Source organism: Tenrec ecaudatus, chromosome 16 (assembly GCF_050624435.1).
Source record: "Tenrec ecaudatus isolate mTenEca1 chromosome 16, mTenEca1.hap1, whole genome shotgun sequence".
Classification (NCBI taxonomy): Eukaryota; Metazoa; Chordata; class Mammalia; order Afrosoricida; family Tenrecidae; genus Tenrec; species Tenrec ecaudatus.
The window spans coordinates 94135991-94161380 of record NC_134545.1 but is presented as its reverse complement, the minus strand read 5'-3'; the positions used below and the strand labels follow the sequence as shown (position 1 = coordinate 94161380).

Genomic DNA, 25390 nt, shown 5'->3' with positions numbered 1-25390 from the left:
GTTTTGATTAAAATATCTGTATTTCTTGTGCATTAATATGACCATAATTTCCCTGTATATTATGTTAATGTAGCTGAGTTTGTAATTTTTATTAACTAGATCAAGTTGTCAGCATTTTTTTGGTGTAATTGAACAAACATCACAGTTAATCCTGAGTTGAGTTTATGCCAAATACATGCATAGAAAATGGTCTTCCCATTTATGGGAGAAGGTAATTTTTAGGGTGTGTTTAATTTCAGCTTTGTATGTTTAACTTTTATTAAAGTGCTTTTAAAATCTCCAGGGTGTGTTAACCCAAGGGTGAACTCTCTCGAGCCGACAGTGTTGCTACAGTAGGCTGTGCCCCGGGACCCTGCACGCAGCAGTGCAGCAGACACGAGCACTGTGTGCGTGATAAAGATCTCAGTAAATCCCTGGATAATCCAGTAGAATTAAGAAATTGAACCCTAAAATACAAACCAGTTTTATTTAAAGGTTGTGCTATGTATAGAGGAGTTTGGAAATTTTTGGTGGAAGGGGAAATAGCATTTTATTTCATGAACTTTGGGGGGGTTAATAAAAATGAGACTTAGGAAGACAGTGATGACAGAGAGAATTCCCAATCTGTCTGTCACCTCACGCCCAACCAAGAGATTTTCTTCTCTAATCGTGATCACAGGGTAGAAAGTTGAAAAATTGTTTAAATACCAGGTTAGACATTAGTTGAAAATGGGCTGTTTATCTTGGAAGGCTTTTCAGTAGATTTCAATAAAATCTATTAATTTAATTGTTGTAAAATGCATTTTACGAACACACTAATCAGTAGGGGCTTTGGAAGATTTGCCAGGGTATCCTTTGAATTAAACAAAACAAAATAAATTTTTTTTAATTTTATGACTTCACCAAATGAGCTTTGATGAGATTACCTTGATATAGTCATTAGAACAGTTTAGCTGGTGTTTGTGAGGGCAAGGCTATTGTTTTGGGGTTAAAATAGTTTTATTGAGAGCTCTTACAGATACAACTTTCCATAGTTTAATCAAAGGCTGTTGACCCCATGGGCCTTCCTTTCTTGCACATTGTTTTTCTGAGGGCTTTGCAGGAGGAAAAAGACCACCCGCAAATAAAGCATTTTGAAAATAGGATGAGATCAGGATCCTTTGTCTCAAAAGATTTGGATGTGGTCTTTTAGAAAATCTAGGTTTATCAGGATGATGGTGGCTGGGCTAAAAGGGTACTTGGGAAGATTACCTGTTAATGTATGTAATCTGGGAGGATGTTTAATGAAAATTATGACAGGGTCCAAGGCATTTTAAATGTTTTCATTATACATGAAGGTACAATTTGGAATCGACTCAACAGAGGGTAATTTGATTTGTATTCTTAAAATCAAGTAGGAACTCATTAGAACTTTTAGTGTTATTTTTTTCTCTTCTCAAGAAAGGGGGCTTGATGCTCTGAAACAGGCCGAAATGTTCAATAGTGATCTAGACTAAAATACTTGGGTTGGATATGTTTTCTCAAAGCTTGATTATTTCACTGTTACTCATAGAGAAGAACAGCAATGCCTTAATTACAGATTAAAAAATGTCTTCGTGAGAGAGGCCTTGGAACAAAGAGAACGCTGCCTCCCCTTTTCCAGCTGTGCACAGAAGTCGTCCTTGTACACGGGTTTTAAGGGTTTCACGAGGTGTGTGTGTAAAGTGCCTTAAACAGTACCCAGTACATGGTAACACTGTAGAAGTGTTTGCTATTACTAGGCAGAATGGAAATTATAAATCATCCTTTTTCTTAAGCAGTCACAATGAATAATAGAACCTTTGCGTATGGGACCCCAGTTATTGTATTTCTGAAATGCCACCAAAGTACCAGAGCTCTAAAATAAGTCCATGATAGTGGTTACGTTTACATTTTTTGATTAGAAAATCAATGAGCATAGTTGTGAACAGAAAAGGGAAGGAGGGGCAAATTGTTTTGTTAGTATCATCTCTGTGTTTGCTTGAAAAAGGAATTTGTAGATCTGGTCTTCCCTGAGACCTGTTCCTTGGCCAAGACATCTGTTTTTAATAAGTTCCAGTGATTGGGATGCGCAGGCCTAGTGGAAAGACCTTAGTCCGGTTCAGGGTAAAAGCCCTTCGGTTTGGGCAGTGGTAGTTACATCCGCTGAATCAGGAAGGCTACACATCAGTGTTGACTGCAATCGGAACAAATTAACGTGAATTTTTACTACAGTGGAGAGGGAAATTGTGAGGAAAGCCACAAGTCTATGGCTTAACAAAAACAATTGAATCCGTGTGTTTTCTCCTGTAAGCATCTTACAGAGGCTTAGGTAACAAGTAGCTACAGGACATTCTAAAAACATGTAGGTTAGCCGAGGACATGAACAATGCAGGTGCAAAAAGGAGCCCTAGATCCGCTCCTTAGGAGAAGGCGCGTTTCCAGAGGTACTTACGGCCCACAATTACGGGGGGTTGCTGGCTTGTTTCCCTGTGGCAAAATCTATTTGCCCTTTAGCCCGGTGCTAAGCTGTAGAAGAAACACATTCAGGCCTGGAAGAGATGGCATCATCTTGTGGGAGAGCTAGATGTTCATACAGGCGGAAATCTATAGCGAGGCTAGTGTGCATGGTAACCCTTCAGTTGTAACTGCTCAGAAGTGGTCGGCAAGAGGGCAGTAAGGAGACCTGCTGCTTCTGCCTGGTGGTGTTTTCCTCATCAAAGCACTGTCAGGTTTAGTGGACCAAGCTAGCTTTCAGTACAATAACCCTGTTAATTTAGAAACAACTGCTCTGAAATTTATATTTTGTGTTCATTTTAAGGATATTTTGTAATTCTATTTATACAAGACTATTGTGTGCCTTGGTGTCATTTATGACTGTGTTTAAAAATAATGCAAGAAAGAAGAAACCTTAAGCAACATAAAAATAAGAAACTGACATACCCATCCGTCTCGCTAATCTTCCCACCTCCCCAGGAATTCGGTGCTCTTTAGAATGGCAGTGTGAGCATCCATCCGCAAGGGGCCCCAGTGCTCCTTTTCGAATGTCTTTGGAGACGAAGAGCCTTACAGGGCAAGAGCAGGCTTGCAGGCTGATGGGACCCCGCTGTCCTGGACGAGCAGGTGCATTGTGCAGGATATAACCTGGCACAGCATCCGGGGCCTTTTTCTTACCAATGCAGTTTTCTAATTCCAAAATCATCCTCTGTCCTCTGAGGAACTCTCGGTGATCCCCATAACCCTTCTAGAAGCACAGATAACAACAACCAGGATCTTCTGAGCCCTGCCTTGGACGTGACTAGACTCACCCAAAACACAGTGACTATAGGACAGGGTTTGACCTGTATCAGAGTGGTAACCTTGTCTTTCTCTAGAGTGGTGGGGGGTTTTGAATTACTGACCCTGTGGGGTTAGCAGCCCAACACAGCCACTGTGCCACCAAAGGAGGTCCAAATAAGCCTAAGGCCAGGGTATTACTGAGAGAACTCTACAGGCAACCATCCCCTGATCACAGACTTGTTTGGAATGTGCATGTGTGCTTGAATCCTAGTGGTAATACTTGAAATACCCGTTTTAAAATCAAATATCCCAATGTCAGCCCAAGGAATGAAGACTAAGCATTCTGAAAAGAAAATCCAAAATTACCGGTAGGTGGCAGTGGCAGTACTTTTTAAAAGCATCGTTTCCCTAATTCACGGCATCCCAGAAAGGTACAAACAACCATGAAGCCGCCAAGTGTATACATTTAGAACTGCACTGTTGAGTCCCCAAGAAAACCATGTCCTGTATTGTATCCTGTTACACTGGGCCGAGAAGATTGCTGCTAGTTTCCACCCCCATTTTCTTTTTTTACGGTCAAGGCTAGCACTGTATAGCACAACTAGGGGGCACTCCCCTGTAGGCATACCATGGCATTACTGCAGGCTCAATTCAGACCACAGTACAGCAGATAGTGCAGTAAAACAGGTCTCAAACATTGTAGTTCCCCAGTGTGTGAACGTGATCTTACACTATACCAGAGTCTCAAGCACACGGCAGCATTATGAAAAGCTGTGGGGTATTAGAACGAGCTGTGACACAGACATGTTGAGCACATACTGGGAAAACGGCACTAACGAGACGCTGAGCACGGGTGCCACACACCTGCAGTGTGTTTACAACAAAACTGCAGAATCAATCTACATAAGAATACTGTGCAGTGGTTACCATGGGTGTCTGTAAGCCCTAGAGCATGTGGTTTCAGAGTTAACAGATAATCACTAAAACTGGTGGTACCTTCATCTTACTAGAAAGCCTTTATTTTAAAACCCTTACGATACCAAGACTAACAAAAGTATAATCTGCCATGGAGTTTTGTTAAACCAATTCTTGGAAATAGCCCTCCAAAAATAATAAGTGCACTTTTCTGTCTGCCCCAGAGTCAAGATAGCTGAAATGTTGCATAATTCAGAGAAAATACTTAGCTCTTAATTTCCTAGATTTGGGGAGAGGATTAATTTATATCGACTTTTAATTCTTTTCCCCCCGACTTTTAATTCTTAATCACCTTTCATATAAGGACTTTTTTTGGGAGACACCTAGTGAAGAAATTAACTTCTTTTCGGGATGGAATGTAGTCAATGTTGAAACTGCAATTTAAACCTAATTTTAAAAACCTGCTGCTTCTCACCAGGTACTGGTTTTGGCAGGCACCTTGACTGAATTAATCTGGGTAGTTTGGGAATTTGAGATAATATAAAAATGAGGAAATGCCATTGCTTCTGAGTGAAATAAAATCCACACATCAAAAAAGACCCCACAAGGCTAAACAAGTTAATGATCCCAGAACTGTGGACCTGGGTTGCAAGCTTTGCAAGCGGGCTTTTAAAAGTCCCTCCGTAATGCTAAAAGCAACAACTGCCTTAGAAAAGGAGAGCTCTCATACCTACCCTAGCCCGACGCTTCAGGTCGCAATGGTTTTCATCAGAACCCTCTGGCGGTTCAGTAATTAAGCAACCACGGACTTAAGTACTGTACTGCCAGGGTGCGTCAGTGAAAAACATTGACAGGTGTAGACATTTTACCGATCAGGCACTCAGGTTAGTGGGGACCACCTAAAAACGCATAAACTTCAAAAGCATTCAAACGGTAGTGCCAGCAAAGGGTCTCCTTAAGGTGATTTGGGAACTAGAGAATAACAAACGGCTTTGTCTAGCCCAAGTGGGTAAGCTGATCAGATGTGCAGCCATCTGCAGTAGACAGGACTTAGCAGTAAGGTGCACACCTGTTTAACATGTGTAACAGAAAACAAGCCATTTGAGCTGCCGTTAATTCCTGACTGCTTATGTAGCCCCTCAATGCTTGTCTATTTTTTCCTTCATGGTACAAAAAGCACTCAGATATTCTTCATTCACAATTTTTATTTCTTGCAGTTATTTGTTGTGTCTTCAAAGTCAGTTTGTCTTAAAAAAATTAATACTTCTTACTGGTGATTCAATCCACCTCCAAGGAAAAGAAATTCATGAAAGACGCAATTCAGGGGGCAGTTGAACAATCAAAGCTCCCCAGTCCACCACCTGGTACAGCAAGATGGCACTTCCTGCCTTGACTTCACCTGAGCGAAGTCCCGAGTTCTAGTCCAAGGCAAAGCGGCGCAAGCAAATGCCATGGGACTAACAGATGGTGGCTTAGTCATAATCTCCCACTTACTTTCCAAGGTTGTTAGCGCAGTCTTCAGCTGCTGCCATATCACTCGGGGAAATCAAAGTTTAACCAACACAGAGCAACATCTTCATCTGGCCGGTGTAACTAGGGAACCCAGGAATGACTTACCGCAGCCACAGAAGTGAATTTGGTTTTCAGTAGGTCTTGCACACTTGAAGTAGTAGATTTTAATAATGAGCTTCTGAAGGCATGCCGTTTTTCACTCCCATCTAAAGAACTCATCCACTCAAATGTAGCACAAACCAAAGGGAAAATCTTAGTGGAGGCACAGGAAGAGCACAGGACAAGTGGGTCTCCGCGCAGGCCCTCGGGCGCACCTCGGATAAAGAAGCCGTGAACGCGGTCAAAGGGCAACTCACGAAGGCAAGGCTAACATTAACACACAACTCCACTGCACTGCTAAATATGGTTGTCTTTATTTCCTTTTTCCTTGCCCAGCCCTATCTAAAACATAAAATAAAACTACAGGACTGAAATTAACAACCCATTAAAAACAGCAATAAGTTATGAAAATCATAAAGCTTTTTTTTCCTTTTTTCCTTTTTTTTTTACGTAATTAAGGGTAGTTAAATTATTGAAAGTATACAAAGTTCAAACAGCCAGGGGTAGGGTATCCAAGAAGGGAGAGGAGGAGACAAGAGGGGGACGTTGGAGTTTTTAAAAGAGGGAACACACGACATCAAAGTGCAGGCTAGAAATTTCACTTTAAAGAAAATAACATTTCTGAAAATACTCATAAGAGCAACAATAGCACCTGCACAGTAGGACTGTGAGGAAGGAGAGACTGACTGCCTGTGGGAAAATGGAAGCAAACCTTTACACTAAACCGAGACAAGTGCTGAACTCCACTATGTTAACTATGATAGTCCCCTAGAGGTCCCAGAGGGCTCAACGCTGGTAAAGAAAGGGTAATGATTCTAAACAAAAACAAAACCTTAGCACTGACCTTGTTTCTCCCTGGCCCAGACCTCATTCATTCTGTGCACTGTAAAGAGTGAGGTGTGAGGTGTTTCATCATCATCAAATGCTGCATCAAAATAGATGATCCCCTCCCCACCCTGTGTGTTGTTCTACTAAAAAAGACAACTGTGTTGTTCATGGACAAGCTTTTAAAAAGATGGCGTTTTGGTTTCAACACATACAAAACAGTTATCAAAATCTGAAATAAAAATGGTGCCGTGGCTCATCCCAAGGCCTGCTCATCTGGACAGGCCTGCAGAGCGCTGCCCTGGCCCCCAGGTCACACTCAGAGGCTGCCATGCACTGACTGCCCCATGGTGCCCAGGGGTCGAGGGGTACCGGCTGGCTGGTGAGCGGCGGCTTGGAGCCCTAGTGCTAACCATGCAGGACAAGGTTGGCTTGCTTAGCATGGAATCCAACAAAACTGAACTGCATGATGATCCCTTGCCACAGGCTTCAGGGGAATCTCTCCTTTTGCAGAGAAGGAAATGAGCTTTTTAAAAGAATTGATCATCCACAGGCTTCCTGAGAAGCTGTCCCAGGCTGAGTGGTACTAGCTCTTCAGCTATCCAAGATTAATGCCTGATTTCATCGCGTCTTTACGACAGGTTTGATTTCGTTTTTAGGATCATAAAGCTGAGGAAGGGTTCACAACCCATCCTTAAATAGGTTGACTCATTGCAGTATGAGCAAACCAGAAAAGGAGGAGGGAGGGGTCTCCAGTGCCCTCTTAAATCAACTAAATTAAAACGAGGAAATTACACACAAGTTTTCTGCTGCCATTAGAATCTGTGATTTCCGAATATTCTGCTGGGGCCCTTCTGCCCCACTTTTTGCTGTGTATTTGCTTACATACAGGTCTCTTGAGACCCTTTTGTTCAAGTATAGTTGTGTTTCATTTTAAAGAGGAGACTGCATCATGAGCCCGAGTGAAGAGCTTGTTTGGACTGAACGGCCCAGTGAGTCGGCTGCCCTGCACTGTTGGGTCACGCCGGGCTCTAGGAAGGGAAAGAGAGTTTGACACTGGCGCTGGAGTAGCCCTCGTCACTCCCAACACTCTGCAAGCTGCTGTGGTCATCAATGTCACTGATGCTGCTGGTACTGATACTGTCCACTTCTCCATGGGAGAACTCTGTGCTTTCAACGTCCACTTCAATCTCCTCTGCCAAAGACAAAAAAAGGCGAAGATTAGTTATACCTGGTATGTGCAGACCTTGAAAAAAAACACCAGGAAAAGAAAGAGGTGTGAAATAATATTTAGTGGCATATACTCAAGTTTATTATCGGTCATCTCTGGAGACAGAACTAAAGAGAGATTTTCTAGAATATTAGAATATAGGGGTGCTTCTTAGAAGGGGACTATCTGAAATATTGTGGTGGTCTTAATTTAGGACGCAAGGTTGCCAAACTATTGGATGCCAGTTCATCTGGACCTGAAAGCTCTTGGCCTACTGGTAAGCCCATGCACACTGTCAGACTATCCCAACCCCAAGGGGCTCAACATTTGTTCTGGATCAATCCAAAACCTAAATTTCAGTGCTCTGTTCTGTTCTGATCAAGGTTGCCCTAAACAGGGAAAGGCATAAACTTAATACAGGAGATTAAAATATTTATCCAGGCCATTGGTGGTATCACTCTGTAGATCGTTCTAGACTCCTAGGACATACATCCTGAAGTTCTTTGACCATACAGTAACCAAAATAAGCCAGTCACTTACAAAGTACATGCAGGGATGTGGCTTTAATTCAAATCCATTTTCTTGCATTAAATGTAGCTTGACTAAGGGCCTGAGACTTTCAAGTCTCTGAATTATAGTGACGTCTGTAATAAGGATTACAATAAAGGCATACACTCACTGCCATCAAGTCAATTCCAACTCACAGCGACCTCACAGGTTTCTGAGACTATATATCTTTCATGGAAGTAGAAAGCCTCATCTTTCTCCTTTGGAGCGGCTGATGACTTCAAACTACTGACCTAGTGGTTCACAGCCCCACACCTAATCCACTATGCCACCAGGGCTGTTTATGTTAGAGTGGCATTTAACTTTTACTTCAAAAACCATGCATAGCAAAGGAACTTAAATATATACACAATCCAACCACTGTTACCTTGATACTAGATATAACTAAAAAGCAACACAAATTTTAAAAACAAAAGGCGATTCGAAAATGTTTTTGCTTCACAACAATGTAGAATGAACTCAGGATTTCTCACTTCTATGCAGTCTGAAAGCCCGATGCTTCCTACTTGGCTCTGACGGGAAGGGCACTCCAAAGGCACTGATCCCAACTGCTTCAGGGAAAGGACTCTCAGGGTTCAAAGTATAATTTCAAAAGGACTTGTTTCAAGTTTTGGAGATTTGCTTTTAAAATGCAGGCAGCTGATTAAACAAGCTGTACAAATAGTTCTATGAATTCATAACTACTTGCTTCATATCCATAATGCTTCCCAGGCCATTCGTGTTTCCCAGCCCCTCCGGTCACTCATCCAGTAGTGAAATACAATCAAGGCACCCAGTCCAGCCAAGTATGCTGCACTCAAGCAGTCGATGTAAAGAGAGTGCTCCAGTCCGATCGACTAGGGGTGCTGCTGACAATCTCCTGCAACAATGGGGACAGGACACAGCCCATCTCGAACCAGAATGGTATTCAGGTCCCAGCAACCAGGAATACTGGAGGGGGGCAGGGAAGAAGGGGAGCTATTTTATGAAGATGTAACCGCTCTGAAATCAGGAGATGGGATGGGCTTACAGAAGAGTAAGCAAGACTTGTCAAGACCATACAGCTAGTACACTGTAAAGAGCACGATGAAGTTCTGCCTGCCGAGGGTCATTTCTTTTTATAAATTATATTGTACTTTATATAAAAGTTTACAGAGCAAATTACTTATTGGATAGTGTGTACACAAAGTATTCCCTGTATTTCACCACAATGTGTCTGAGTTCTTTTCATCCACTCGGATTCCCAGTCTCCTTTCAACCCCGATTTCTACTCCTTCCTGCCCTTCCTTCTTGGGTTTTGGATCACATCTAAGTGATTTCTGTTCTAAGGAACGGTCCCCTCTACAGTGCTATGGTTTATTTCATGGGCTGGCCTATTGTTTGGCTGACATGTGTCTCCAGGAATGACTTTAGTTCCAGGTCAGAAGGATGGTTTAGGGTAAGACCTCTTAGTCTCTGGGGGTCTTCCAGTCTCCGTCAGACTAGTCATGCTGGTCTTTTTTGTGAATCTGATTTTTTGTTCTACATTTTTCTCCCACACGGTTCTGGATAATTGAGAGTTATTTCTGCTACTCTTCACTGTCACTTGGTATGTCCTTAATTCTGGTACTGCTTTGAGTAGATGTCTATTCTTCGAAACGGAGTGCCAACATCCTAACACAGTTCTTAAAGGTAGTGGTTCAACATCCTGGTTGGTGAGTCCACCTGAGGTCCTACAAAATCTAGCCAGTGGCCACCTGACAACAACTGCCGGTCTCTGCTCGTCTCGAGCGAAGGAGAGTAATGGAAACCAGCGCCTCGAAGAGGAGCCTGGACTGCAGGACCGGACTCTCCTGGGGGTGGGGTGACTTTTCTGGTCAGGGACACAACAGAAGGTCCCAGGTGGAATGAGAGAAAATGGGGAACAAAATTAAAATTCTTTTAAAAGACCAGATTTGCAGGATCACTAGAAGTTTAGTGAACTCCCTGGAATTTGGAACGAAAGCAACTCCTAGAGGTCACCTTTAAGTGAAACCACAGTGGCTTATACGGCAAACAGTGTCACCCATGAGGAGCACTGGATACTGAACTCGATGACGTCAAGTGGCTAACATAGAGGCAAAAGCAACAACGAGAAGGCAAGGAATGAAAGATGTAGCTCAGTAGTCAGTGTCATGAAACAATCTGGCTAAAAACTGGAGGGGAATCTAATTTTCTGTGTAAACTTTCACTAGAAAACAAAAATTTTTTAAATATCAAATAGAGCCAACAATAAAAAAAGCAACAACTCTTACATAGCAAGATAAAATCAGAAACAAAGAAACCCATGGACCCCTAGACGTGTGTTGTAAGGGGTTAAAAACCACTTTGGAAGGTTCTTCATAAGGGACAATATAAACATTAGAAAGAATGACAACTTTAACAAACTGGAGCACAATCAATACATTAAAATGAAGAAACTGACAAGACAGTAAAAAAAGCAACCAAACAAAAAGCCTTGCACTGAGGCTGCTAAGGGTCCAACACCTAAAACACTGACAAAGCACATTAAACACCTGAGCATTTACTTCATCTTCCCTGAATTGAACTTTATTTTAGGGCAAAACATTGATGAGGAAATTATTTCTTTCCAAAATAAAGAGTTAATAAATGCAAGAATGGCATTTAAAAATTGCTGTAGTAACCAATAAAATGATTCTGGGCAACAATTATCAATGACTGCTAAGACTATTATGTGGAAGGTTGAAGAGGAACTTTACATAAAAGTACTGAGTTGCCATTAGCTGTACCCACTGACCAACCTTAACATGATTAAAAGTGAGGTAACCAGACATGATGATAGAGTGTGGGGACCACCTAGGAAGTATTCTTGCTCCAAAAAAGCATGGAAGTTCAATCTAGTACCTTTCCACAGAAAATATGAGGGGCAAACAAAGGTGTTAAATGCCACCATGAGGCTTCAATCAGCCAAACCTGTATGAAAAATAGCCCAGTTTCACTGTTTTCATAATAAATGGCATGGAGAGAGGAGACTTATAGATTAGCAAGGCCTTAAAAAGCACATAAATATGCCAGTGGTAAGTTTCCTTTCTCCTCTTCTTTTTTTTTTAGAGACAATTGAAGAAAAGCTATCACAAACTAGATAATAAAACCCACTGTTGAAGGAGAAGGGACAGAAACTACTAATAGGGATACAGTAACTTGGGTGTAAACAATATAATGAGAGGTAAATAAAAAAAAGATCGGAGGAAAAGAATTTAAAACCGTTTTGTTTTTTTTTAAAAAAAGATAGGAGGTGGCAGTTAAAGGCAACAGAGGTAAGTAATGTTCTACATGCAAATGCTTGGGTAGAGATGCAGGCTGAGTGGGCGTGGTGGGGAGATTGGGATGAGTATCCCACAGAGATATACAGATTTGGTGGAGGATATTTGGACATGGCTATTTACCTTTGCTGCACATACAGAGAGCACAGTTATGAAATGTCTTAGACAGAACCCAACACACCTGGAGGGAAGGAGTTGCTGAGTCTAGGGCAGTGGTTCTCAATCTGTGGGTCGCGACCCCTTGGGGGAGGGTTGAACAACCCTTTCACAGAGTCGCCTGATTCATAGCAGTAGCAAAATTGCAGCGATGAAGTAGCAAGGACAATAAAGTTATGGCTGGGGGGTCCCCACAACATGAGGAAGTGTATGAAAGGGTTGCGGCACGAGGAAGGTTGAGAGCCACAGGCCTATGGGCTCTGGGCCACGATTTTGGGGAATACCAAGGCCCACTGGCATAACATAGTTCACAAAGACATAGCACACCCTGATCTAGTGAATAGAGATTGGAATTATTTTCTTAAAAAAAATTAAACAGAGACTGCTACGCGCTTAAGAGATGAACAATACATGAAATTAGATGCTTCTGCCTATAAGGCAACGCATACGTTATTGTTTTTATGTGTAAGTTGGGAAAGTTCACATTAAAATGACAATTAAGGTCTAAGACAGGGCATAAACACACTACCAAACATAATGAAAAAATATACAACGAAGAGAAAATGGAGACTGGGACCTCCTAAAAATTAGACATGTGTGTGCATCTAATGACTTCTTCAAAAAAGTAAGACAACCCCGAGACGGGGAGGAATTTAGCAGTGACACGTTAAACAATGGACTAGTCTCTAACATCTCTAGAAAACTGTGACATCTCAACATGAAAAAGATGAATAGTCCAATCAAAACAAGCAGAAGATATCAACAGATAGTTTGCCAAAAATGATATCCTAAAAAGAAATGCTTGCTCTCACTCGTCACCTGAGAGATGTAAATCAAAACAACAGTGAGATAACAGCTCACACCAGATTTGATAGGAGAGGTAAAAGAAACCAGAAGGAACAAGTGCTGGAGAGGGTGCAGAGATTGGAGCCCTCATAAGCTACTGGTAGGACCGTGAAACTACGCAGCTAGTGTGGAGAATGGTATGGTAGGTACCTCTTCAAACAACTGGGAATAGAAATGCACGACAATCCTTGGGGCACATACACCCTACTTTACTGGGGTTACATGCCCTAAAGAAGTAAGAGTCACAGCATGACCAGATAGGTGCACACCCATGTTCATAGAAGCACTGGTCACAACAGCAAGAAGATGGAAATGGCCTAAATGCCCATCTGTGGGAGAATGGATAAATAAACTGTGGTACAGACATACTGTGGAGTATTAAAAATCTTGAAAAGAATGAGGATGAAACTGGGTTACACTTTATGACAAAAGTGGATGTGGAGGACATTGTGCTGAGTAAAGATAGTCAATCACAAAAAAACCAAATACTGTTTGAGACCACTGTAGCTATAAAACACAAAGCTTTTAATAACTCCTCTTCCTCTCAAAAACAACAACCAGCCTTTGGATGGTTACCAGAGGTGGGAGGGAAGTGAGGGAAGGGGACACAATAGGCTAAAACGGCGTCGGCTAAGGTGAAAGGAAAAGATGCTATTCTACAAGAGGAAGACAAGACAAAAAGGTAGACAGGGGGCTGGGGGAGGGGGGCGGTGCAGATAGGGCAAACCATTGAGAGATTTGATAAGTTGTTTAAATTCTGGTATGAAAAATTATCTCAAATATAAACCCCCACCTAAGTCACAAATGTTAAAAAATAACAAAAAATAGACTAACAATAGAAAGTAGAGCATCTACATAAACCAGTAGCATAGGTGTTTACAGTAGCACAGGTGTTTAGTATTATAGGTGATCTGGGCACTGTACCATTTGCTATACATTTGGTATCACAATCACAACAGTGTTTAGTCAGGATTCATGAGCTGTAGCACAGCCTCGAGATCTGGTGGCACTGTTTGGGTAAGTGTCGACTGCTAACCATAAGGTTGGAGGTTCAAGACCGCCAGCTGCTCTGAAGGACAAAGATGAGGCCACGTGCTCCCTCAGCCTTGGTAACCATTTATCGCATCAAGTCAGAATTAACTCGATGGCAGTGGTTTTGTTTTTGTTTTCTTGGGGGGCGGGGCACGATAACTTTATGGGAAGGTAGACATATCTGAGGTCAGACATTGCCCGAACAGCTGTTGTGTGGCTCGTGACTGAACAGAGATGCTGAATGTATAGATGGATAGTGTTTCATCAGGAGAGAGGCACACGGCCCACCTCGCTCTGAGTCAGAACGATCTGAAGAAACAGTTGATCCGACGCTATCCATTCGTGTTCGTTCCGTTTCCTGAGGGCCCTGCAGCTGCTCCAGTCGCCGCTTTAAAAATCTTTGTTCTCGCTCCAAGTTCTCGAGCTGGTGCTGGCTCTTCCTTTCAGCTTCTTCAAGTTTCTGAAAAGATAAAATGATTACTTACATTTGTACTAGTCCACTACACTTAATCTTACTGATTTCTATATGACATCTCAAAAGAGTTTCTTTGGCAGAGAAAATATAAATATACATCTATATAAGTACGTGTGTATGGTTAAAAAAATAGTTTGGTCTTTAATTGTGTTGTATAATGAAAACGACATTATTTGAACAAGATGTACTCCTTGCAGTCTGCAGTCCCCACAAGGAGAAACTTCCTCTGCAGTGTGCTTGCTGTGGGATGGAAAAGTACTGGCAGGACCCAGGCAGGGAAGTCTTCCCCAGCAGGGGGCGCAACTGCCTTTCTTCTGCACATGGAGATGGGGTTATGATTCTCCTGTCACAGCCATGCAGCTAAGACCATTTAACCAGCTTCCACTGCTTCCATTCGATTAGCTGGTACGCTTTTGGAAATATTTCTCTTGAGGTCGGTTGTGATGGAGAGCATGGTGAGCTAGCAGATGTGTAAGCACAGGTACCATTGTTAATAATTAAACCAGGACTGAGAGAACCAGGTGTAAAATATGAAGGTAAAAATGTTCACCTTGATGTGTGCTTTGGCTTTGTTGAGTAAACCAAGTGTTGTGTGCCTGGTGCAGTCTGGTCCTAGGGGAATCAGAACTTTTAAGCGTTCTAAACACAGGCGAAGATGAGCTCGTCTAAGAAAGACAAAAAATAAATAAAAAAATAAAGGTCAAATAATCAGCACAACTTGGAAATTACATGAGAAATACCCGAAAACCTATTTTCAGGGAAACCATTTGAACATCAGTCAGCCTATGGCCATCTTCCTCCATGTCTCCTCCTTCGTTTCAAAGTGCTACAAGCACAGACAGGCTTGTCCTTCGGTCTTGGCCATCTGTGCGCACTCTTCAAATACCGGTCGCCTTAGGTTACTATCCCCCATGGTAAGCTCTGTCAGAGATGGCTTATTTTTTAGACTACCTTATAAACTGTCTCAACCATACAAATACAGAGGTGGAAAAGCATACTAGGACACTTGTATTTGCTTCCATTGCCATAAACCACATGCTAGCGTAGAGATTCCCCCCAGGGGGTATAAAATGCTCATATATTTCCATTTTATCCCTCGCACCTTCTACACACACACACCTTTATACAACTATAGCTGCTATATGTTACAGTTTTACATGCTATTACATATCAAGTTAAACCATATGAATTTTCTAATATTCAACCATTTATCACTATTAAAAATGGTAATTCAACCCAATAGAAACAGCAAAATTCTATGACTGGCTGGAGTATAGTTAGGCAGAATATGTGGTCAATTCTAGCCAATGAAGCAAGCACCTATGAAACAGTGCCCTGTTTCCAAATATCTAAGTGTACCAGCTCATCGGTTTTTCATTTTAATTTCTTTTCCCCTAGCTCTCTTACCACTCCCTTTATTTTCCTGTACAAGGGTGGGTGGGAGAACAAAAACAAAAGTTGACAAAAATTCTTGACTAACAATTACTGCATTTTCCAATCCATCTATCCTCGGGGAATTCTGAAGTTGGGGGAAATTTCTGCTGAAAATGCTACCAAGAAGCCTCGTGGATTTACCTTCCCCTTGACTCCACTGAACTATGATCACAATAATCAGAGTGAATTCTGGGTACATAATACCAGTCCACATCTCTGGTCCATGTGTCATAAAGCGTGACATAACTCAACAGCTATCATATCAGAAAAGAAAATTCTCAAAAATGTCCAATTTAGCTCCTCAAAAGAGGTAATATGGAACTTTTAGCAACTCTCAAAAACTGCACCAAGAATAAACTATGTCCTCATTTTCTCCTCAACGAAAGCCAAAATAGTTTTACTAGCTCACTTACCAAACTATACTTTATGTCTTAATATTCAAGAAATTATGTCAAGTGAAATTTTCGAGAGGAGCAAGAGAAGGCTTGCTAAGCACTTGGTTTATGTCACTGAGAAGCAGGGGTAGTACAGTCAGAGGGCTGACTGGCAAACATTCAAGATGCATCCAGCAGCCACTAGCCCAGTAGAGTTAGAGGTCCTTGACGGTTCTCTTTATTGAGTTCAATAACTAAGTTCTCATAACCGGTTCTCGCTGAAACCGGACATTCCTGGTTTTGAATACTAATTTTGTTGTTGTTGTTTTGTTTTGCTTAAATGACAGGTCTATCCACAAATCTCCTTTACTGAGATTTAACCATTTTACCTGTGCTACCCAAATTCATCAACCCTTTGCAAAATTTTCTCTGGCAACTGGGAACTCTCTTAGGTGAGGAGCCGCACATACTCACACAGTCTATCTCAGAAGACACACCGTTTGGGAGTGAAAAGAAGCTAACGTGGCTTTACACCCTTCATTAGGATTAATACAGCACATACTTCACAACTGCACGTGTTTGACATGGATGAAGGGTGGAGACAGAGACTGGCAGTCTCTTGCTAAAAAATTAGGTTCTCCCAAGGGGATTCTGAATTCAGTGAGCTAAAAGAGCTAGCAAAGCAACGAACAAAAGTAATGAGTAGCACAACTTGAAATGTATAATCAATGCCATTGAATGTACATGTAGAAATCACTGACTTGATACATGCTTTACCAGGTACATTATCAACAACGTTAATTCAAAAATAAAAATTTAAAGCGAGTTGCCACAAGGAGAGCTTGTTGATTTTGTTCAAATTACTTAAACCCAGCAATTCTGTATACACAGGAAATAATCTTTTATTTCTGGCTGAAGAAACTTCAAAAGGTCTCCTCAGTAGTTTCAGGTCAAGTTAAAAAAAGAGCAAGTCAACTTTCTGTTAACCTAGACGGAAATCAATTAAGAATGTTAGAATACCCATGTTGTATCTTAAAAATCTGTCAACCCTGTGAGCTGTGTATTTGTTACATGACTTTTACTACCCAGCACTGTTCCCGACACTTGCTTCAGCAAGAATAGTTAATAAAGAAAGAAATGTAAACACTCCAACAGTTTATAGCCTACAAAATCATGCCTACTTTGCTTCATTTGTTTCATATTGAAATAAGTCGCACAGGTATCGAGGGCAAAAGATTCTTTTAAAAAGAGACTGACATGAGAGGAGACACACTTATAAAAGAGAGAGAGATTAAACTTTGAGCTGAAAGGACTGGATGTGCCTAATTAAAGAGTTTTCATGGTTATCAAAAGAGGAAAGGGTCCAAATGGATAAATTGGGGCCAAGTTAAAATTGAAAACTGAAAATACGTTAGTTTCTTTCATTCAAAAGAAAACAAGCCAGTTGGAATCCTGGCGGCAGTGTTGGACAAGTTCCACAATCCGGAGGCCTGGAGTAGCACACAGTCGTCAGATCAAGAGCTACCAAGGCCAAAGGAACCAGGTTTCAATACCCAAACGAACAGAGAGGGCAGAATGCCCTCCAAATATTATTTTAGTAAGCATCAAGTAATTGTAAATCTGCCTCAAGATACAAAAAACATACCCCGAGATACCCTATCTCCCAAAGTCCCGAGCTGCCCACCTCCCATGCCCTGTACACATAGTCAGTGCCCTACAGGGAAGAAGACAGTGGTGCGGAGGGCTAAGTGGTGAGTGAGGTCCTCTGCTTCCCTGTGGGTAATGACATCTCCACCAGGTCTTGTCGGAGGAGCAGGCTTTTGAAGAACACATTGGCAAAGGGTCAATGGCAGCTGAAGGGCAGCAGCTGACCAAGATGGAGCCCCACCCTTTAGGGTCGCTGGTTAAATACTGTGGGGAGTTGCCCGCGTGTGCTTAGGCACCACTTAAGCAGATGCATCCTGCCGAGGCAGTGCAGAGCCCATGGCTCTGGCCTGTAAGAGTTAAAGTAGAAAATCCATTTGCTTCAATGTGGGAGGTTTTCACTTTCCAGTAAATTCTTCAAGCAAGAACAGGGCAGTAAAACTCTTCTTCCCTTACAATGGGCTGCTCTCTCCACCCTTTCCCCCATAATCTCCCATTGGTAACCAGATTGCAAGCTTAACCACCAACGACCTAGAAAGACAGAGCTTTTGATGCCATCTGGCCCTTTTCTTTTCTTGCCTTCATTTTCATGTGACTGGTGGTTCAGGAGCCTTCTGTGCGGGGGCTGTCGAATCCATGGGCTGTAAGATTTGGGGGGAAGGGTCAGAGATCAACAAACAGAGAATAAAAAGACCCGGTTTGATTTGAAAACCTTTATGAATAGAGAAAACATTTTCCAGTACCATACAAGGATATTTTTCTAAGCGCCAAGGATTGTAGCAGCTGACCTAGAGGAGGATTCTGGAAAGGAATGGTCCTATACCTCTAGTTCAAGTAGGGAAAGGAGACTTGGTAAAGTCGAAACTGCTCTTCTGGATAGTCTAACAAGCACTTAACAGCCAGTCCAAAGACATCGTGCTATTGTAAAATTTATAGACGTAAGCTTGATGGAAATGAGAAAATTCTTGCCCTCAAGTTAACATTTACTTAATTTTCCGCAACAAGTGGAAATAAAATCTATAAGGCTGAAATCTTTTCTAATTTAGCTTGAGTGGCAGAGTACAGAAAAATTTAGGATTGGATCCTGTAGCAGGAGGTGCCTGTCAGAACACTAGTCTTCATGCTGGGAACTAGAGAACGGAGAGATACCCAAGCACTTTAATGCTCAAACTACTTTTATTTTCAAAGACGCTTGAAGTCGCTTTACAAATCAGATGAAAATGAGCTTTTCCCAGGGGAAGGGTAACTCCCAGTCACTAAACCTGCTCGAGAAGGGTCCTGTCAGAATTACCCACACCCTCAATAAAAGCAAACCCCTTGTGGGAAAGGAACAATTAAGAGTCTGTTAGGCTTTTACTTTGGTAGATTTGGATCATTTTTCCCTGAAGGAACCCGTGCTGCTTCTGATTTAAAACCTTGTAAACAATACTGCCAAAGAAAGTATCATAGAACATGCAGGGAAATTATTTTGCTATAAAATGGTCCCTCCCAGTGGTCGTGATATTTTAAAGCATCAGTATATCAAGCCCAAGAAACACACAATGCTGAGGGAGGAAAGGGGAAAGAATCTCCTTTGGAGAAAAAAAGGCAAGTTACCCTACAATGCTTTTCAAGTTGTCCCTGGAAATTCTAGTCCCCCAGCCCAACAACAATTGGAAATCTAACCCCGGCCCAGCCCACAGATCACGCACTGGTTAATGCCCTCCGAGGCCCGCTCCTTCTGTGGAACTTGCTTGTCTTTCATTCCTCCACTACAGGACACCCAGTCTTGGCCAAGGAACGGAATCAAAATGGAAAACAAGTCAGGTGATGGGGACAGAGCTTGTATTTTCCTCGCTGCTAAATGTTACGCAAGGGGCTGCAAGGTCTCCCCCGAGACCCGCTCTCCAAGCCGTGGTGGCGTGTGGCCAGCTTCCCCGCTTCCAGTTCACACTTGCCCATGACAGCAGCGGGCCGCTATCCTACGCAGTCTATGTAACAAAGTTCTTTAGAAACTTAATGTTGGACTCTTCTCAAAATCTCCAAAGTCACACATAAAAGAATTCATAAATAAAAAACAAAATCTGTGCCTGCCTGCTTATGATATGTGATGTTAAAAATCCAGAGGTAGCAAGGATGAGGTGCATAAACATTGCTGCTCGTGAATGTGTATTTACAAAAACATGACCACGTTGTTGTTTAGCTTACCATTTGCGAAATAAGAAAGTTTAGACAAGCTATTCCCATAAAATGGCATTTGATAATTATATGTTTCATCTGTAACTTACACATTATCTCCTTCACAGAAAATAAACAGACTATTAACTCCCAAGTAGTAACTTGGTAAGTGGCATTTCCCTAGCATCAGATTTGACTGTGGTGGCGTGGGGTTCACTGACAACAGAAATAAAAACTTAGAACGGCAGGGCCCTTCTTACTCTGCTCACTTTCCAAAAGGAAGCTTGCTTTCACTGAATATTCCTCTGAATTCACCTGGCATCTTGCAAAAGAACCAGAGGTATAAATTAGTAAGTGTTATAAAGTTACAAATGATACACATTACGGTGGCACACTGTCGATCTTAAAAAAGGAGACTCCATTGCCAGAGTCAATTCGGACTCACGGTGACCCGGAGTGTTACAGAGTGAGACTGCTGCGAAGGCTCTGTGTTTGTGGTGTTCTCCCTTAACTGCAGTCCTTAAGGAAGTATAATCACCAGACCTAGGTTTGAACCACCAAACCTTGGTTAACAGTCAAGTACTTAATCATTTGTGTTACCCAAGGACTCCTGGAAGTATACAGGGCTTATCCATATGGTAATAAGAATTTCAGTAAGAAAGCTTGATACATATGTATCTCTTGGAATATTTTAAAATGCTTTCTTGTAATAAAATTTAAGTCTTTCTTAACGTTATCAGGGATTTCATTTTACTTGGATCCCAAACTGATGCCCATCAAATCCGCAATCAAGAACTCAAATGGCAGGGCAAATCTGTAACAAAAGACCTCTTTAAAATATTAAAAGGTGACACAGTGAGTTAGGCACTGGGCTGCTAACTGCAAGCTGGCAGATGAGACTCACCAGCTACTCTGTGGAAGAAAGAAGAGACTCTTCATCCCGTAAAGATTGACAGCCTTGGAAACCCTCATCGGCAGTTCTGTCCTGTCAGATCATTATGAGTTGGTTGGAAGTTAGTCCATGGCAGAGAGGATATGTTTTGAGAAAGTGTTAGAAAGCAAAGATACCATTTTGAGGACTAAGGTGCACCTTACCCGAGCCATGGTATTTTCAATCACTCCACATGAATGCCGGAGCTGACCAATGAAAACCAAAACCAAGAACTGACTCCTTTGAATAACGCTGTTGGCAAAGAACACTGACTATACTAAATACGTCATGGGCTGCCAGAATAACAAACAAGTCTGTCTTGGAAAAAGTACAGTCAGAACAGTGCTGGAAATGAGGATGGCAAGACTTCAATTCACGCACGGGGACATGTCCCTGGACAGGGACAGCAGGGGCTCTGTGACAAAGGTGGACCCTCAGTGAGGTGGAATGACACAGGGCCTGCACAAAGTAATGGTTCGATGGCAGTAGAGGATCAGTCTGTTGTACTCACCGTCTCCATGAGTAGGACCTGATAGGAGCATGCGTACCAAGCAACCACCACCACCTTGGGAGTAAGTTGGTACTGAGCACTGCTGAATGCACTAGAACAAAATAAGGCACCATCCGTGTGAAACTCCAGGATCAATTATCTGAGGAAAGTGTGCCTCCAGAAGTCACTGGTTTTCCTCAAATAACTTGAAAGGAAAACCCTATTTTATATAAAAGCAAGCACAGTTAATGCAAAAAGTACTTTTAAGGAAAAAGAAAACTTCAAATAAATTCCATTTGTATCGAAGACAGCCAAAGACTGTCTCTTTGGTGAGCTGTTCCTTCACACCACACTGTCCTCAGATAATTAATCCTGGAGTTTCACACTGATGGTACTTTATCCTGGACTACATGTCCACACCTCCAGGGGTGTATGTGCACCCTGCTGTACACTGCTGGTGGTCACCATTAGGGTTTGGGACTCGATTTCTCTTTGTCTTTGTCTTATGACTTAATAAGAGGGCTTTATAAAATAAAATTTAAAAACTATAAAATTTTAAAAATATTTCTGATGTTTAGAGAGGGAGAGGAGGGGGAGAATGGTTCGTCGGCTGATTTGCGTATGAAACTCACTGCCTTTGAGTTGTTTCTGACTCACAGTGACTCTATGGGACAGAGTAGAACTAGCCCTGTGGGTTGCCAAGATGTAACTCTTTATTTTTTAAAGGGTTTTCTGGGGGAAAAAAACAACAGAAAACCTGCTAGACAAATTCTAAAAGAGCTGTAACACTAAGATGTAACTCCTTAAAAGACTAGAAAGCCTCATCCTTCTCCTGCAACACTGCTGCTGGTTTCAAACTACTGACTTTCTGATTAGAAGCCCAGTGCATAAGCACGGTACCTCCAGGGCTCCTTTGAGTAGCAGGGCTGATTTTGAGTACTCAATAAATTATTGATGACCACAAAGTCGTCCAATCTTATTCAAACTACAGAGTCCATGTAGGTGGAAATTGTATCTAGTCTTCACATCTCAGAGATAGCAGGATGATGATGTGCTGCTCAGTAAACATCAGCGAGCACCTGTAAACAGTGAGCCGCACCCCAGTATGCCACTGAGCCAGATGCTGTCAAGATTCTCAGAACATGCCACTAATAATCTGCACCTGTGTGAGACTCCGTAACCTGGCCTCTGCCTGCCACTTCGCTAGCATTTCCCATTACTCACAGCCTGCTGCTGCCACACCAGAACATACTCCACAAACCCAATGTGCTTTTGAACTTGCCGATCTCGCTACCCGGGATGCCCTTCTCTCCACTCCCCACCAGCTCAGCATCCAACTCCTCTTGCAAGTATTCTACAGCCAAAGGCTGTCTCTTGGTGAGTCATCCCTCTGTCCCCAGATGAGAGCTTGAGTCCCAGTGGGGCCGTGGTTTAGGGATGGGCAGCTAACCACAGGTCAGCAGGAATCCCAAACCGCCAGCCACTCTGCAGGAGGAAGACGGTTTTCTACTCCTGCAAAGACGTAAGATACTCCAACTCTTAATAGATTAAGAAAAGCGAAGAAGAGGAAATGTAGTTTATATAGCAACAGACAAGACTTTGATGACTACAGAAAGCTAGAGACAAGGGGGTAAGAAGTCCATCCAGGGATGGTTTAATAGGCTATTAATTAATGAATGAGTTCGTGAATAACTTAATTAATTAAAAACTCCACTCTCTGCCAGTGAGTTGAAAGCGACCTACATCTCGGAAACTCACAGGGCAGTTAGTCCTGCACCGTCCGATGAGGTTGCTAGCAGTCGGGATCAACTCGATGGCAGTGGATTTGATTTGTTTGTTCCTCAAATAATTAATGACACTACTTTAAAGTATCTTCCAGATGAAAATGAACTCTTTTTTTACACCAATGGAGTCTTACACTAACGACACTATTTCAAATTATCTTCGAGTTAAGAATGCGCCTGGACTTCGAGTCATTTCGGGTCTTTCGGTGCCGATCAGAATCACAGGCACGTGGTGAGAGAGGAGGAAAGATGGGGTATGTTCCTGGGGTTCTTCAACTCACAACTGAGGTAACAATGAACACAAGGACTCCCACACAGGATGATGAGATTCCAGACCAAGCTTCACGAGAGATCTGCTATGAATGTGCCAGGATTCTGAACACCTGTGGGGGCAGGGAGTCCAAAGACAGTCGCCAGGGAATGTCAGAGTGAGCCCCACCAAAAGTGACTGTGGAAATGATAGTGTACAACTTAGCTCATAGCTAGGGTCAACACGTCTTTTAGTAGTTAACAGAGGCTTTAAGCATTTCAGCCATTGTAACAGGGTGACTGTCAGATTACTTAAAGTGAGTGGTAACTACAGGAACAATGCCAAATGAAATCCAGTCTTTTAAAAAATCCAATTTTTGGTACCAATTTCAATTTCTTGATGTTCTGAACACGCCTGCTAACAAGTGGAAATTTTTGTGGATTTAAGTTTGGCATCGGTTCGAGCTGTTGGTTAAGAAATCATGAAAATAACATGTGGACTGGCAGAAAGGTAATCACTGGGGAGAACACAGAAAAGAAATGGCTCAGGAAACAGGTATGAGAAGAAAACACCTAAAAGGAAATATTTTAAAATGCCAGGGAAACAAAACGTAACTGTGTAGTTTTTTACCACTGAATAAGATGAGAAGCTAGTGTCTGAATTATAAGACCCCCAGTTGAAGGTAACAGTGCAGGATACACACATTTTAATTTATGTTTTGTTTCCTGTACTCATCACAAAGGGATATTTGACCTGTGACAGTCACATAAAAAAAAAGAAAGAAAAGAAAAATCTTGTAGCAGTGACATATGCCACCCGCAGCACTCCCACAGGGAACTCAATCTCCAAAGGGATTTCACAAAAAATTGCTCACTCGACGTCTGTGCTGTGTGCTAAATTTGGCTTCCATGCATATATCCCCCCTTATCTGCTTATGAGAATTCCGTTAAAAACTTGATCTTTCATTCACTATGTTTCTTCTTTGGTCACACAAGAACTTTCTGTATTCTAAGTTGCACAGTCTGGGAAAATAGGGCGACATCACTGGAGAAAACAGTGGCAATCTGTTCTAAATACAAAATAGCTTATTTTCTTCTGGCAACACTCCAGCGCTTTGGGTAGAAGGATACTCCTCTCCAAGGAATCAGGCTCTGTCTCCTGAACCTGGCCCACTGTCAAAACTCAGCTATTTTTTTTTGGGGGGGGGGGGGCGGGGATTTATTTTTTAATTATTTATCTTTTACATCAATTTGGAATCTGATGGAAGGTGTGGGCCTTATTAACAACTTCCCTCCTCTCCCGGCTTCTGTTGGCGCTCACCACAGTCCCGGCAGCCCCTGATGGCTGACTTAGTGGTTCCAAGGGGCTGAGAAGGCTTGCTGTCCGAGAGGAAAGCATTCTCTCACAGGGACAGGGAGGCAATCTGCGATCACAACAGTAGCTACTTGTTAACTTTCTATTTGAAACACAGTGATGTCAATCGGATCGCACCCTGCCAGCTCCCATGGGGTAAAGTACATTTTGAAACCAAAACCAACTTCCTACGTGCTGGAAAATCAGATCTGAGGCACCGTGATAACATTCTATAAGGCACTGCCCTAGTTTTATACACAAAAGGCACACAACAAGCATCAGTCTACTGGTCTGTAAACATTTAAGTCTAATCCCCACAGGCCTGTGCCTTCTCCCACCCAAGTGCAATTGTTTTATATACGCAAATTATAATCCAGGGTGACGGCAGGATATGAAGAAATGTTGTTATTGATCACTAATAAAGTGGTAATGCTACATAGTGCAAACGGCACACTTGGAGAATGGTCTGTAATGTAATTGTTCAGCGAAAAGTATAAAATGAAATAGCATACCACCTTTTAAAATGGCTCCACTAATTAGGATGTGATTATTATAACAGCTCATTTTAGGGGGGGAATACTTCAGAGAAAATGTACACATATTCTTAATGAAGTGGAGCACTCGTGTATAAAAAGTAGCATATCCCTAGGAAGTGAATATTCCCAACTTATATTCCATGGGAAAGAGGGAGCTTAGGGATTGAAAGTGGCAGCCATGCTTATCACTGGCAGGCGACAAATGGTTCAGGCATGCTGACTATCTGTCAATTCAGTCCAGCCAGCAAGAGATTATTTTTAATG

The 25390-nt window shown here is 42.1% G+C and overlaps 1 protein-coding gene and 1 pseudogene across 2 annotated transcripts in view; both read right to left on the bottom strand.

Annotated features, from left to right (window-relative positions):
- Positions 1-6073: 6073 nt before the first annotated feature.
- MXI1 (MAX interactor 1, dimerization protein) overlaps positions 6074-25390 on the bottom strand; it is a 75944-nt gene continuing 56627 nt past the window's right edge. For both annotated transcript variants that reach the window (XM_075533825.1, XM_075533826.1), the window contains exons 4-6: positions 14724-14838; positions 13987-14158; positions 6074-7801 (exon numbers count right to left, since the gene is read on the bottom strand). In XM_075533825.1, the coding sequence (XP_075389940.1) occupies positions 7638-7801; positions 13987-14158; positions 14724-14838 (451 nt within the window). In that variant the 3' untranslated portion in view covers positions 6074-7637. The remainder of the gene's footprint in view (positions 7802-13986; positions 14159-14723; positions 14839-25390) is intronic.
- On the bottom strand, positions 21927-21994 carry LOC142430041 (U7 small nuclear RNA; annotated as a pseudogene).